General features: G+C 41.0%; 1 protein-coding gene across 3 annotated transcripts in view; it reads right to left on the bottom strand.

Annotated features, from left to right (window-relative positions):
- The window catches only part of SLC26A4 (solute carrier family 26 member 4), a 44,346-nt gene that overhangs the window by 27,587 nt on the left and 1,376 nt on the right, over nt 1-15,383 (bottom strand). For all 3 annotated transcript variants that reach the window (XM_046669976.1, XM_046669977.1, XM_046669978.1), the window contains 4 exons: nt 13,854-13,993; nt 7,617-7,727; nt 5,549-5,733; nt 4,780-4,944 (listed from right to left, as the gene is read on the bottom strand). In XM_046669976.1, the coding sequence (XP_046525932.1) occupies nt 4,780-4,944; nt 5,549-5,733; nt 7,617-7,727; nt 13,854-13,993 (601 nt within the window). The remainder of the gene's footprint in view (nt 1-4,779; nt 4,945-5,548; nt 5,734-7,616; nt 7,728-13,853; nt 13,994-15,383) is intronic.

Genomic DNA, 15,383 nt, shown 5'->3' with positions numbered 1-15,383 from the left:
TTCACCATGTTGATTATGATATTATTGAGACGAAAGGCTAGTAAACCAAAAAGTCCCAGTTAGCCAGTATTTTAGGTAAAGCTCTTCTCTAAACCTGAATGATACAGGTTATAATAAAGATACCTAAAATACTTCATATGTAGATACATATGGACTGATCCATTCTTTATAGCAAAGAAAAGCTATTGAATTGATGTATATGTCAAGTATACATTTTAGGAAATTAATTTGGGACTTAGTTCATACTTAAATGAAAGGAACTCTTTCCAGGTGGACAGACACGTCAGCTCAGGAAAAACTCGTTTTGTGTTGTAAATAGGTTTCCTGGAATCACTGTAGATTAACAAGGGGGAATCCCAGGAAACAGCACTAGTATCTTTGCTATAGCGACTTCAAGCCTGTAGAAGGCATTACCTAAAAAGGTATTCCTCAATTCTTTGAGGCAAGTAATCTCCCAGTGAGGTCACTTTTCTTTGAATGAGTCCTTTTATAGAAATATTTTTATATGAAGATAAAAGAATGGAGCATCTTGTAGTTTATAACATGTAGCTTACTTATTTTTATAGATCAACTATACTTAAAATAATTATTGGCAATTATGGCAATTCAGTAACAATTATGTGTAATGAACATTAAGTAATCTTGGAGTGATTTTGCCAGCAACCTCAACTCTCTAGAAAACATTCAAGAGTAAGAGAATGAGAGGGGAAGTTATTGTGCAAGCAGAATACATTCCACCAAGCGCTTGAGCCAGAGTTCAAGCATTTGACGATAGGAAGCCTCTTGGACTTTCACTAGAGAGTATTTTTGCTCTTGCTTTAAATCCAATACTGAGTTTACTTTGTCTGCTTTCAAGAGTCAGGAATAAGTGCTAGAGGCAGATACACTAAGAGTCACAAGATGGAGCAAGTAATAGCAAGTAATGAAAAAGAAAAAATGGAGAAACTACCACAAGCAGGCACAATAACTCAAGAACTTAGGGATCTACCAGAGAAATAAACAGCCCTGCATAGCTCAGAGTCCTGAAGGTATTGCTGTCTGGACTTTTACATAATCAATTTTTTGATGATGACTCTCACTAACTTATGAACTACATATAATATTTTGATTGTCTATACAATAAAGGTTTACTTTAAAACAATCAGAATAATTACCCCAATCATAAAAACATTTTTACTCTCCAAAAGGGATCACCACTAGACTCCTGTTTAATCTATGAGAGTCACTTAGACCTTTTAATAAAAAACACCACTGGTGTATTAAAGATGTAATATGAGTTCCAAAAAACAAAATGAGTTTATATTACATGATTGCATCAATCAAGGCAGATGAATCTATTAGTTGCCCATATATTGAGTAATCATCCAGGATCTCTTCTGGAAAGTTCTACAATAGAAAGCTGAACCTGTGTAGAAAGAACACTCGCCCATATAAATGGAAGTAGTCAGGCTGTACTCAAAGATAGAGGAATGAGACTCTAAGAAAGCACTGAAAAGTAATTCTCACTTAGTTTACTAGTAAAATATGCTTAAAATATAGATAAGTGTATGATTCCATATCCAGCCTCATGTTCTGAATAGTTCAAATCATAATAACGAGCTTTACAGTAAAGGATAATATTTTACTATATTTCCAATTCTGCTTGGAGAACTTTAGGACTCTTTCCTTTAGATGACTTCTTCATTTTTGCCCCGCATTACCTGGGTATATGAAGCCACGAAGAAAAAATTATACCCGATATTATTATTCTGTATGAGGAAATTTATCAGTTAACTTTTGGAGCCAAATTTATCTTAATTCATCTTATCTCTTTGAATATAACAAACCTTTCGTAGCCACTCCTTGCTGTAAGTATTTCCTCCTAACAGAACTTTTGTGCATATATAGATCAGTCCTTGAAGTGTTACTTTCCTCATTATAATGGCTTAATTTTTACATACTTAAATAGATTCAAAGTAATGAACCTGATCAAGCTTAGTGGTGGCTTTCAAAAGTGTCACCATCTGAGCAGAACATTTCAATGTGGTCTTCCTCCTTATGAGGAGAAGAAATGGGGAGGTAGCATCAATTTAGTGAGCAAGCAGAAAGGCTTCCTTGTCTATTGAGACAAACCGTTCAAAGCAAATGGCAGGAAAACATAATCACTCTGAAATGGACTGTGTGATTTACACATATAATTGATGGTAGCATGAAGAGTATTACTAATTCCGAATTCTGCCAACACTGTGTCATTCTACCTTCCGCATCCTATACGCAGCATCTCTGTATTTGTGAATGAAGTTTTTATTTTTCATTCTTTCCCAATGTTTCCTCCTCCAGTTCTTTGTATTCATTACTTCCTTTTGGGGGGCAGGGAGAGAGAGACAATCCAAAGTACAGCCTTACAACAAAAGGGGTGTTAAGTTAACTACATTCCAGGGAAAGCATCTTACAACAGTCCTTCCTGGAGGAATCCACTGCTAGTCTGTCTTTGTTGAAGGATTCTTTCATGAATGATTACAACTGATAATGTCATACGCAAAATTCTCTGTTCAGGTACTGAGTGGCTCATTCAACCCTTCTGCCATCATTTCAAGACCTGCTGACTCTTTCTTTTCAGAAGAGGAAGCTTATATTTACTATCACACAGGGATGATTGAAATATCTCCACCCAACTTGGCTGGCCTGAGAGAAAATTCTTGCAAAATTCTATGACATATTGTAATCTGAGATGTCAAGAATAATGTTCAACAGGACATAAGTCACATAATGATTGTGTCTGGCTTAAAAACTATTTTTGACCTTGTTCTAGTGTTTCCTGGTTACTTTTGTCCCTGTTGACAGTGGGGTCATTTGCAGCAAGCCTCATCTTACACATAGTCCTGGAAGCCCAGAAGAACTGTTTCAGTCTCCTGTCTGCAGAGGTCCAGCAATGGCCAGGGGCACAGGGTAACCATTGTTCTGGCCTTCTGTGATCTGTGTGAATGCAGGCCTAGCAATGTTCACACAAGGAGGTGAGTACACTTGGTGAGGGATGTCTTGGTGGGTTCACAGGTCGGTGGGCTTGTATAGGGAGTGAAGAGTGCCCAGCACATAGTAGGGAGTCAATAAATACTTACTGAATAGATGAATTGAATGAATGACAATGAAGGGATAAATGAATGAATAGTTGAGGGGAAAGTGTGAAAGCAAGAAAAAGCAAGATGTGTCAGGGGCTGCAAAAGTGACAGGGCCCGTCAGAAAAAGGCAGTCAGAAAGTTTCTAGCAAACCAAGGACTTGGAAGGAAAAAAAGCAACAATGGCAAAAATAATGCTAAATCAAGAAACAGCCTGTGCTGATGTTTTCTAATAGGCTGCGTCCTTGGGAAGTGAACAGTAAACTCTATGAGGCCTCTGCATCGTGATAATGAAAATAATAATAAAAAAACTGAGTGAGCCAGATATCGTGCTAAGTGCTTTATACAAATTGCCTCTTTTAATCCTCACAATTCTAAGAGGCAGCTACTATTATTACCCCCATTTTACAACTGAGGACACTGAGGCTTAGAGAAGTTAAATATCACATTCCCAAAACCTCACGGGTAGTAGGTGGTGGGACCAAGACTCCAACTCAAGTCTATGGAAGTCAAAGTCCATGATCTTAATCACTGTGTTATACTACCTCCCCTACCTATTCCCACTGCTTAGCATAGTACCTGGCCTGTAATAGACATGGTAATATTTTTTGAATGGATGGAGTAATGTGGGATTATGGCACTGTTGTGAAACTGAAGAAATTCCTGACTACCTCACTAGATATGTACTAGATATTTTAGATATGTACGCATGGCCTTACATTGTTTGAGAAGCTAATACATGGGTCATTAAAGGACTCAAATTCCATTCTTAATGCTTGCACGTTATTTTTGCATAGTATCATTCCCCCCAAGCTAGGGTGACATCATGTTACCATTATCACCATTTTCCAAGCATCAATAACATGTTTTATATAGAACATATATTCAGATCCAAGAACTTTTTCAAATCTAATTAGTGTGATCTACACCCTTCTCTTGCATCTCTTTTACATGTTGAATCATCTCTGAATCTCATGTTCCTTTTCATCTATAATTGCTGAGACATTTACATTATGCATTTTGTGGACTCTCAGAGTGAGGGCTCTAGAGATACACCTCCAATCATTTTATTTTATAAATAAAAAAGAAAAGAAGCTTTGAGATGTGAAATAATAATTTTTAAATAACTACTTTTTTGAGTACATGTTACGTGCCAGCCTCTGGGTCAAATGCTTCTCATATATCCTTATTTAACTTAATTGGTGGATATTAATACCAACTGCATTTTGCAGAGAAGGAAACTGAGGCATGGTGATTTGCTCGAATGACTAGTAAATAGAATCAGGATGTGAATCCAGGTCCTCCAGCTCCAAACCTGAGCTTTCAGCCACTGTCCTACATGATGTGTCTAAGGTCACCTAGCTTGTCAGAGGCAAAGTTGAGACTGGAACTCATGTCTGTTGCATCCCAGGCCAGCCTTCACTTCACCGTTCCACCTGGTCTCCATTAACATTTTTAAGTGTGGTGACACCTTTGAAACCATTTTCACCAACTGAGAACAGTGATTTGCAAAATCTGCCTTCTTCAGTGTTACTCCTGATTCTATGGTTCTTTCAGAGACGAATGTTTTCAGTGGCTCCCAAGGTGTGGCCTGGAGGCCCATACGCTCTGCTGACTCAGCTTAAAGAGGAAAAGAGTGCATTTGTCTCGCTGAACCATCCCCAGAGTAAGAAGCAGCACTTACATAGATAATGGAGAGGACTCCATTATAGTTTTTGGTTGAAACATTGAGGACGATCTTTAGCTGTGAGACCAACACTTGGAAGGCCGCAGCTGTTGTAAATCCGCCAACCAAAGGATCTGCCAAGTACCTCACGATGAAGCCAATCTGTAAACCTCCAAATATCAACTAGAACAAGAGGAAGGAAGGGAAAATTAACTGTTTGTCTGGGAGAAGAACCAACTCTCTTGAACTATTAACAAATTCAACTTAACACCAATCAAAACTCTGGTGGCCTGCCGACACTACAAAAATACTTGTAGGAAACAACTCTGCACTTCTTAATGCCCTATCTCTCCCATCCACCACTCTTAAATTTGAAAACCATGTGTAATATGAACCTCGAAGTATTTCCAGATATGTAATAAGAAAAGCAAAAACCATGTAGCTTATTTCCGGGACTTTCAGGTCCCGTGGCTCCGCTCACCAGACAGTTTTTTCTCCTTTATGGGTTCTTGCACACTTCCCTTCCCTCATCCTCATTCGAATCACACATGTTCTTCTGCTTTTTTTTTTTCTGTCTCTGACTTTGATGATAAATGAGCCTTAATAAGTGGGGTCTTGCTGACTATTTTAGCATCTGACCTAAAACAATATAATTTAGAAAATAACTTTGGAGGTCCAGTAAATTGCTTTGTTTCGCTTTTAAATAATCTTTAAGTCCACATGCTTTACACTTAGTTATTTCGAATAAAAATCATGCCCATCTATATTTTACGTGTAAGTCCATTACCTGTATGATTCCAACCAAAAGAGTAAGGGAGCTCGCAATCAATACTCTTGCTGCATCTCTAGCCGCAGAGTCTATCACGGTTGTATTTAATGCAGTTCCGTTACTGCTGGATACGAGAAAGTGTTCGTCGGGGGCCATGCTCAGAACAACAGATCCCACCATTAAACTGACCACTGGGAAAGGTCCTGGGGAAAAAAGTCTCTATCAATTAATAATTATTAATCATCAATGTTTAGGATCAACGTGTCTACATTGGATTAGAAAGATGTGTGAAATAATTAGCTGTGATTGAGAAAATATTGTTTGTTCACAAAAGAGGCTAAAATGCAGATGTTTCAAGGCATTCATGACTCAGAAATGAGCAAGAGGGACGTGGAGGTAGGGAATTATAATCCAGCATTCAGGATGCTTTGTGAGTACACAGGAGGGGTGTCTAACCTATCTTTCTGTAATCTTCACGTGTATGAGCAAGGATGGGGGTATCAGAGAGGGGGAGAGTTGTCAGGAAATGTTTCCTAGCCGATGTGGCATACAAGCTGAGTCTTTACTCATTCCATCTTATTTTTATTCCATACAAGCTTATTTCCTACAGCATCCAGTGCCCTGATCTCTGTGGAGCTGAGTACCTTGATCAATATCACAGGGTCCAAATTGAGATAAAGAAACAGCAAAGGGAGTGTATAGTTTTTTTTCTCATTCTGAGACAAATTATTTTTTCTTATCAAATGCCGCTCTGTAAGATTCTACATTTAAAAAGCAGTCCTTTGCTTCCAGCAACTGCTCCATTCACTACTGATATTTTTATCCATGATAATGATGATCCTATCGTTCGATCATGGAAGGCTTTAACATTTGGGAGGGCTCAGTACCAAAATCCAGCAACCTGGAGTGTCTAAATGTACCAACTGCCAAAGGGGAAAAAATCACTTCGTCAAGCACTTGATACCGATCAATTCTCCCAGGTGAGGAAATTCTTTCAGTCAATAACCTCTTGCTGATCTCCTTCCACAGACAAGGCAATATGCCAGATACTGGGGAAAATACAACTAAGGACAAGGATATGGGTTGGAGATCTAGTAGAGGGTTCTGTTTGTTTCAAGAGGATCGTCCAGGTAGACATGTCTAGCCAGCAGATGGATGTAGGCGCAAAATTATCTCAAGCATAAATGTCAAAGTAATAAAATAGCATTAAACACTCATTTACTAGAACATCCTAGCAAAAGAGAATTCAAATTTTAGGAACGGCAGGAAATAAACTTATTTTGAGCTATACCAAGAAGGAAAGCCAAGCTTAGTTTCTAAATGTTTTTGGCACGATTTTGCCAGTCTTCCAATTTTAGTGACTTAAAATAAATATGCTCTTTAATGAAATAATGAATATGTATCTGATGAACATAATTTAGTAAATGCTAAGTTAATCTAGTAAAACAGTAGGTTCAAAGACTTCTTGAAGATTTTTTTTCCCCTCGTTTTTAATTTTGGAAGAGAACACTTTCTAAATATGGAGTCAAATTTATTCCATTTTTAAAAATCAAAACATGCTAAAGTTTGAAGGTAACCTATAATTTTAATGATCTTTCAATCTTCTCTTCTTCATTAAAAAAAGAGTTAAGTGTAGGGGCTGGCCCAGTGGCATAGCGGTTAAGTACACACACTGTGCTTCGGCAGCCCGGGGTTCACCAGTTCAAATCCTGGGCGCGGACCTATGCACCCCTTATCGAGCCATGCTGTGGCAGCATCCCACATACAAAAAATACAGGAAGGTGGGCACAGATGTTAGCTCAGGGCCAATCTTCCTCAGCAAAAAGAGGAGGATTGGTGACGGATGTTAGCTCAGGGCTCATCTTCCTCAAAAGTTAAGTATAGAGCTAACTAAAGGCACAGTATTTTGAAAGAATCATTCTTCCATAAGAAGAGCTATTGAGTCATCAAATAGGAAAAGCAGGTCAAGCACTAAAGCCTTGTTTCCCTGGAAAATGTTAACAAAGATATGGAAGCATAATACCCATAATATAGCCAAAATACGTTAAACGTGGATAAATGCAATGTAATACATGCTTATAATTACCAACTGAGATATGTCTTGATGTTCCAAAGATAAAGTATGTCAGGATGGGAAAAAAGGCGGAGTAGAGACCGTATCCAACAGGAACCGCAGCAAGCAGAGCGTACGCCATGCCTGGAAGTACATCCAAACGATTACATTCGCAAACAAAAGTAACGGTATATTTCCACTGCACAAAGAAAGGCCTTGTCATGGATCTCCCCAACGACCAGCTTGTCCTGAGTGTCCTCCTTATTTTGCACACAGTCTCCGGCCATCCTAGGGTGCAGAACATGATCCGAGTCCGCTGGGAAAATGACTGCATCCACACGCATCACCTGCTCAAACGAACTGCCCCAATGGATCAATGATTCAATCATCCACTGAGCCACTGAGTGGAAAAAAGAAGTCAAGTCAGTTGTTGATTAAAAACTTTGTCACTTCAGCCCAAAGGTTCAGACCAGTTTTGTACGTAGACGGTTTTGTCTGAATTCAGTGTTTCTCTGTGTTGTAAGGGACGCGGTCATTGTCACACTGCCCTTTCTCCTTTCTTGTTGGGGAACAGAAGTTAGATCCAAACAAAGAAAAGTAGTGACAATTGTACACAGCAGCAGGCAAGACAGCTCCACTGGGAGAGCAACTCCTCCACGAGGCTTTCCCACCAGCTCTGGGTCCATGAATGCCACGCTGTGTGGAAGGATCTCAACATCCCCGTGGACGTGGGAGGTGGAAGATGATAACGAGGTGTTCTCGCTGTGAAGTCAGCCCATCTTACTCCGTATTACCTCCCCACATTTCACTGCCTCTCAGTGAGAAAAAATCAGGCCCTCTGACCCTTGGGTCCTTATTAGAGGATTACATTTATAACACTAAAGTACAGTGGTAACAACCAAATATCCTGGCCCAGAGGCACCCAAAATTATTCACTGAATGAATGTCTCCAAACCAGGAAGTGGATAACTAAATTACACTTCATGCATTGCAATTCCATGAAATGAACTTGACATGATGTACAGAAATACACGTACTAACATGGAGAGATGTAAAGGAAAAAGGAAAAAGTGAGAAAAAGCAGGATTCAAAATTGTGAAAAGGATGCATGTTTCCACTTTTGTAAAAGTAAACACACGTGTTATATGCATAAAAAATCTGGAAAGGTTTTTAATGTAATATGAAGTAATTCAGATATACAAAAGACCATAATATAATAACCACCCCTGTATGCAACATTCAGCTTAAGAAATAAATTACTGCCAGTGCAGTTGACACTCTCTGTATACTCATCCTCAATCACATCCTCTTTCCTCCCTCCACCCTCAGAAGGAAGCTATCCTGAAGTTAGTGCTTACCATCCTCAAACATGTCTTTACACTTTTGTATAGATACGCACGTATGTGTCTAGTAGGATAATTATGAAAACATTACTCGTTATCTCTATGGTAGGATCAGAGGGAGACTTCCAGTTTGTGGAGGAGGTATTTTTTCATGTTCCTTTTATGTGTGTTTTCTATAACGAGCATTCATTCATTGAACAACTATTGATTATGTCCCTACTGTGTGCCAGGCACTGTTCTAGGTTTGAGGGAATATGAGAGTGGATAAACAAAGTCTCTGCCCTTACAGAGCTTGCATTCTAGAAAAACCTGTACTACTGATGCAATTGTTTTAGTATAAAAATTATAAGGAATTGCAATAATCAGTCATCCCAAGAACAAGGAGTAGAAACGTGACTCCACAAAGGGAAGACAAGAAAAGAAGGAGCCGTGAATGGGACTCTGTCTACCTCCTATGTAATTTTTCAAGTCCTTCTCAAACTTCCACTTCCCTAAGCTGGGCTCTGAGGTTCTTATAGGCCTGGAAAACGGGGACTTGTTCAGTTTTCATATAGTGTCCTACTTAGGGACAACTGCTCCTCAAATATACCGTAATCATCTTTATTATAATGGAAACTGGTACAACAATTTTGAAATTACACAATTTGTAAAGAAATCTCAGCCATGGATTTAAACTATGGAATCTCTGTGGTGGTCCCCTTCATGTGTAGGATGGTGGCATATACTGATGAAGGTGGTGCCAACAAACATTTGGAAGCATCTAGAAGGCAAAAGTAGAAAGTGGAGAGTAGGCTCCCCAGAGCTGTGAATAAAGACAGCACAAAGAGGGCTTCATTGATTTTTTTGCTGCCTGGTGGGAATTTTTTTTTTTAATAACAAAAGTCCAAAAAATCCCATTATCCTTAGCATTTCTGACTTCTCAGTAACCTGAGCCTGTCCTCTCTGATGAGTTCTTCCTCCACGCCTCAGCTGCCAGCCAGTGGTCATGTGGAGGACCTTGCCATCACTAGAAACTGCAGTACCACCTCTGAAATCTCAATTTTGAGCCTCCCTCTCTTTGATTACAGCCACTTACCTTTCTGCTCACCTCCTCCAGAATTCTTACTGCAACACTCCGTTAACTGATCCACGTTCTCTCTATTCTTGGTGCCCTCCTGTCTTTACTTGCCTCCTTGTCCATAGAATTTCACCAATCCTCTGAACTCCCATGCTTCACTCTCTCTCTCCATCCCTCCTCTTGTCTGGCAAAACCCCAATCTGGCTGAACCCAAACAGTCACCTTTCCCATGACAGCACTGAAGCAGCTAGATAAACTGGACTGGAGACATCTACATTTGGGCTGACCAGCGTCATACAAAAATTCATGGTCATGAGCCCCAGATGGGAGTCAACACTCCTTGGCGATCTAATTTCATTTCCCAGAAAGTGTGGGTTTCCTCTCTCTGAGATACCTCCTCAGACATCCCCTATTTTCCTCAAACTGCCCATCCCCCTTCTCCATGCAGATGCAGTTCAGAGATGAATCTTAGACTTCATCCAAAACGTAGAACCCATTAGATGCCCCTAATTTGCTTTTACCACAATTTCGAGCACCTCTGCATCTGCACTGTTCTGTCTGTCTTTCTTCCTCTGAAAATGGAGGAAATATCCCTCCTGTCTTTAAGGAGAAACTCTCCCGCTTCCACCCTTGAACCCATCCACACTTCCCCTTCTCATCACTTTTAGTTGTTTCTCCTCTATCACTTGAACGCAGGTCTCTTTCTTTCTACTGGGTCATTCCTATTAGTCACAAATATGTTCTAGTATCTCCTATATTAAAAGAAAAATAGTCTTCCTTTCACTCTACATTCATCCTTTGTCCCCCTCCAGTTACAGCCATTTCTCTACTCTGCTTCACAACAAAACTTAAAAGCATTGTCTGTGTTCCATCATCGGTGCTCTTCCCCTCAAGAGTATTCGACACTATTGGCCCTTCTATCCTTTTGTAACAAAAACCTCATCTCTTGGTTTCTGATCCCACATTCCTCCAGTTCTTTTTCTCTAACTTTCTGAGCCCAACCTCCTCACGTTTCTTGGGGGCCCCGTCCTCATCTCCCTGACCTTTGACTCCTCCAGCCTGCTTCTCTTCCCCATCTGCCCTTTCTCCCTGGGGAGTCTCAGACATGCCCACTCCTTCAAAGAGTACCCCTCGATGATGCTTTTTCTGGATTTTTATGTCTAGCACAGACCTCTTCTCTGACCTTCAGGCTTCTAGTAACTCCAATTCTGTATTTGCATCTCCACTTAGATGTCTCATGTGCATCTCAAACTTAGCAAGTTCGAAAGGAAAACTTGATTTTCCATCCCCAACCTGCTCCTCAGCCAGTCTTTATCCATCGGTATAGATCAGTGATCCGTGCTCCAAAATACATTTCAGATCTGTGTAGCTCTTGTCATCTCCCGCTTGATCTGGTTCAAGCTGACACACCTATCCTTGGGGCCGGGACTAGGGTGAGGCCGGTGAGGTGCCCGGAGCGCAATATTTAAGGAGGGCCCTTGAGAGTGAGTGCCTCACTTCCTCATCCCCATCCCAGCCCTACCTAACCTTATCTCATTCTGTCCACCTCCCCTCCCCTCACTGTACTCCACCCCCACTAGAATTCTTCCCTTTCCTCCCTTGAAAATACTGAACTCTTATTGACCTCAGGGCCCTTGCACCTTCGCCTGGTACACTTTCTTTCTGCTCATTACATACCTGTCTCCTTCTCATCCTCCAATGTCCGATTAAATTTCACCCCTTCAGCAAGGCCTTTCTTGACCATTCTATCTAAAATAAACCCTCCAACCCCAAATTAATCCCTATTACAGCATATTTAATCCACCACAATGGAGATCACAATCTGTAATTATTTTTCTATTTATCTATTTATTTATTGAATTCCTCTGTCTGCCACTTAACATGAGCCTCACGAAGTTGGTACCTGTGCCTGTCAATAAGCCACTGACTCACCATAGCTGGACTCCTGGCTTACAGAATTGGTCTATTGGTATTATTAAGTGAATGATTGATGAATGAATGTACAAATGAACCTCCCAGAAATTCACCTTACAAAGATAACTTTATAGAGATACTGTTTCCAGAAAACATATTATTCATAAAGTAAGGAACTGCACAATAGATAAATTAAGATCCTAGGAATACACTCTGGGTTCAAATCTCGGCTCTACCACCTACCAGTTCCATGACCTTGGACCAGATTTAGTAGATTTCTCATCTATTGAAAAGGAGATAATAATAGTTGTTGTGAGAATTAATTGAGATATCTGGCTAAGCCCTTAGCTTGGTGTCGGATTTAATAAACAAAACTGAAATTTAAATTAATTCTCATAAGATACTCGTCCATGAAAACGTGGGAGACACGGAACTTGAAATACCATTTTTTCATATATAAAGATGATTCATTATCAGGAAAGCAATTCGACCCTCTTCACTAAATGTTTATGGGACCATCTATTTTGTGCCAGTCTCTGAGCAAGGCACTAGCTAAGCAAACATGAATTAGATGGTTCCTGTCCCCCAGCAGTCACAGGGTGTTGCCACGTCACTGCTGTCAGAGTGCACTCAGGCACCTGGATCGTTTAACTCACGAAGTGCATAAGCGAGCCCCGTCGCCTCTCTCTCCCCACCACCTTTGTGACTGAAAACATGGTCGCTCCGGCTGTTGCTCCACGCCGGGGCCACAGCACATCCCTCTCTGTGGGAATCTTCCTGGCCTGCTCTGAGTAATCCTGAGAGCTCCACAGGCAAATTTTGGCTCGTGAGATTGCTCAACAATTATTACTAACTTCTGAAATAGTCAAGCTGTCTTTCTACACACCCCTACCCCACCCTACTTGCCATCACTTGGCAAACTCAGACTTAACCTTCGGGGAAACAGCTCTGACAACTCAACCTCCAGGAAACCATTCCCGATCGCCTGAAGCTGGGTTGAGCACCCCTGGGTGCACTTCCTTAGCAGGCAATGGTACCCCTGCTACAGTCCTTATGTTGAATTGTTATCTATTTCCTCATTGGACTGAACTCCTTGAGAGCGGGTGGTGCATCTTATTCATGTCCACATACCTAGTGCCTGGCACATACCAAGTGCTCCATAAAATTATAATAAATAAATGAGATTTCTGTTTTCATGGTCCAGGGACTTTGTAGAGTTAGGGCGAAGCCAGAAGCAAGATGATGGGGATGGAGAACAAAGGAGGCCAGTGCTGCTATTCACCAAGTATGCAACAGCTTTCCAAGATGCTCATTGAAATACGGCATAAAGCCAGTTTAAAAAAAAAACCTATATAGGGACATTTTTCTACAAGATTAAATAAGGGGATGATAAAAAAAAATAGGTGGGGGGGTGCAGAAAAAGCACTCAAGTGTAGCACAGGCTAAAATTCTTCTTTCACTTTCCCTTATGAAGTCAGTTTCAAACTGCAGGTCAAGACCCCTTGTGGGATATAAAATAATTTAATGGGCTCTAGTTATCATTTTAAAAATATAAGCAGAATAGAATAGGGCAGAACAGAAAATGTTAGCGCGTATCCCTTGCAGCGAGGGTCAGTATTGTTTCACAACGCTTGAAGGATGTATGTCCAGATCATGGTGTAACACATCTTTCTTAATGTGAATTGTGGTCCATAAAAGTTGGGAGGCCACTGCTTAGGTAATGGGGTTCTAGTGGGGCCACACAGGTAGAGAAGCAGCAGGGTTTCTCAGGAAGAGAATCCTAAGGAAGAGGAGAAAAGAGGCATATCTCTCCTCTAAGGGGCCCTGGAGGAAAGATGAAGGCCTTGAAGGGTGAGCCAGCATTTGGTGCAGACCCCAGGGAGCCAGGGGAAGTTAGGAACCGCTGCTGGACACCGGGACTGTCAGCCACTTGGAGCCAGTCCGCCAACCGCTTACCTTGCAGCGTGCCCACCAGCCCAGTACTGACTCCTGAGATGATGTCACTAAGCAGCCATTCCTTGATCCGGTATTTGGGGAGCCAGTCCAAGATGGGCAGGAGCGTCTTCAGCACCCCAAGGGTTCTCTTTCTTGAACAACTGTCAGAAGGCAAGAAAACTGGGTTTCCAAACCAGCCTCGGTCACAACCAATTGCAAATCACAAAGTTTTGAACTGAATTCTGCTGATGTTTAAAACCGTTTAGAAAAAGAAGGAGAATTGCGTGGAAAATACTAATAGTGAAGTGCTTACCATGCTGTTGCCAAGAACTCTGTCTACCCTTTTAAATGCACTGTACTAGAAAACACAGGATTAAGTGCTCCCTACCCGCTCTCACCTTCTTAATCCTCTGAGAAAATAGCCCTACACAAGAACCCATTTTCTGGTCCAGCCACAGATTGACCAATGTGGAGTCTCTAAATGGAGATTAATTTTTTATACTTCTATCCCAGGCGCCTTCTTCTACTCCTTTTCTTTTTCTTTAAAGAAAAATAAACATGTTCTGTATATTTTGGCAATACAAGCTCGGAGGCAGTTTTTACAAAGACCTTAACGTGATGATATACCTTGTTGTAACTTGCTACTTAGTATTTTTAAAATTCAACACCCTATAGATAAAAGGAAAAAAACATATTACCAGTAGGTGGAGATTATTTGACTCCTGATTCTCACAAATTATTTTTTTAATAATATTTATAGGACAATTGGAAATTTTAATGTTGACTCCATGTTTTATATTAAGGAATTAGTTTCTCCTCTAAAGTGTGATAATGGAATTGTGGTTAAATGTTTTTAAAAGAGTTCCTAGAATTATATACAGACAAAAAGGTACACTATATGAGATTTGCTTCAAAAAACATCGTGGGGGGGCGGGCAAGTGGGTGGCGATTGGTGAAACACGATTAACTCTTCAGCTGATCATCGTTGAAGCTGAGTGATGGGTAAAAACAGAGAGGGGTTCATTATACTGTTATGTCGACTTTTGTTTATATGTGAAATGTTCTATCATGAAAGGTTTTTAAAAAGAAAGAAAATCTGGCAGCAGTTGATGGCTCTCTAGTTCTCTTGGTGTGGGGTATCTAGTTACGACTGGACCGTTGGAGATGCGGTCTCCCCGGGGGTCCCACTGCCTGACTGTGAAGAGCTTGGCGCGCACAGCGCTCTCCTGCCTTCTGGCTTTCATTCTACGTCTCTGAGTGGCATCTCCCTAGATGAGCTTGGGGCTTTCAAGGACTCCTCGTCAGGTGGTGGGTTTACCCATCATCTCTTTTCAGTCGAGCCCCTTTCTTCCCCGCTCTCCTCAGCCTGACCATCACAAGAAGGCCACAGAGACGCACTATCCCCCAAGGCGCCCTCCACGGGTCCTCCAGAGAGGAAAAAGAGAGAGGGGTCCCCCGGAACACGCTCTCCCCAAAGATACGTTTGGGAGACTAGAGTCAATTCGAGCCGAGAATGATGGAGCCACCGTCCGACCAGGAAGGACAGCTTTG

This window comes from Equus quagga, chromosome 8, assembly GCF_021613505.1.
Source record: "Equus quagga isolate Etosha38 chromosome 8, UCLA_HA_Equagga_1.0, whole genome shotgun sequence".
In the NCBI taxonomy this organism is placed as follows: domain Eukaryota; kingdom Metazoa; phylum Chordata; class Mammalia; order Perissodactyla; family Equidae; genus Equus; species Equus quagga.
This window is presented reverse-complemented; position numbering and strand designations above follow the sequence as displayed.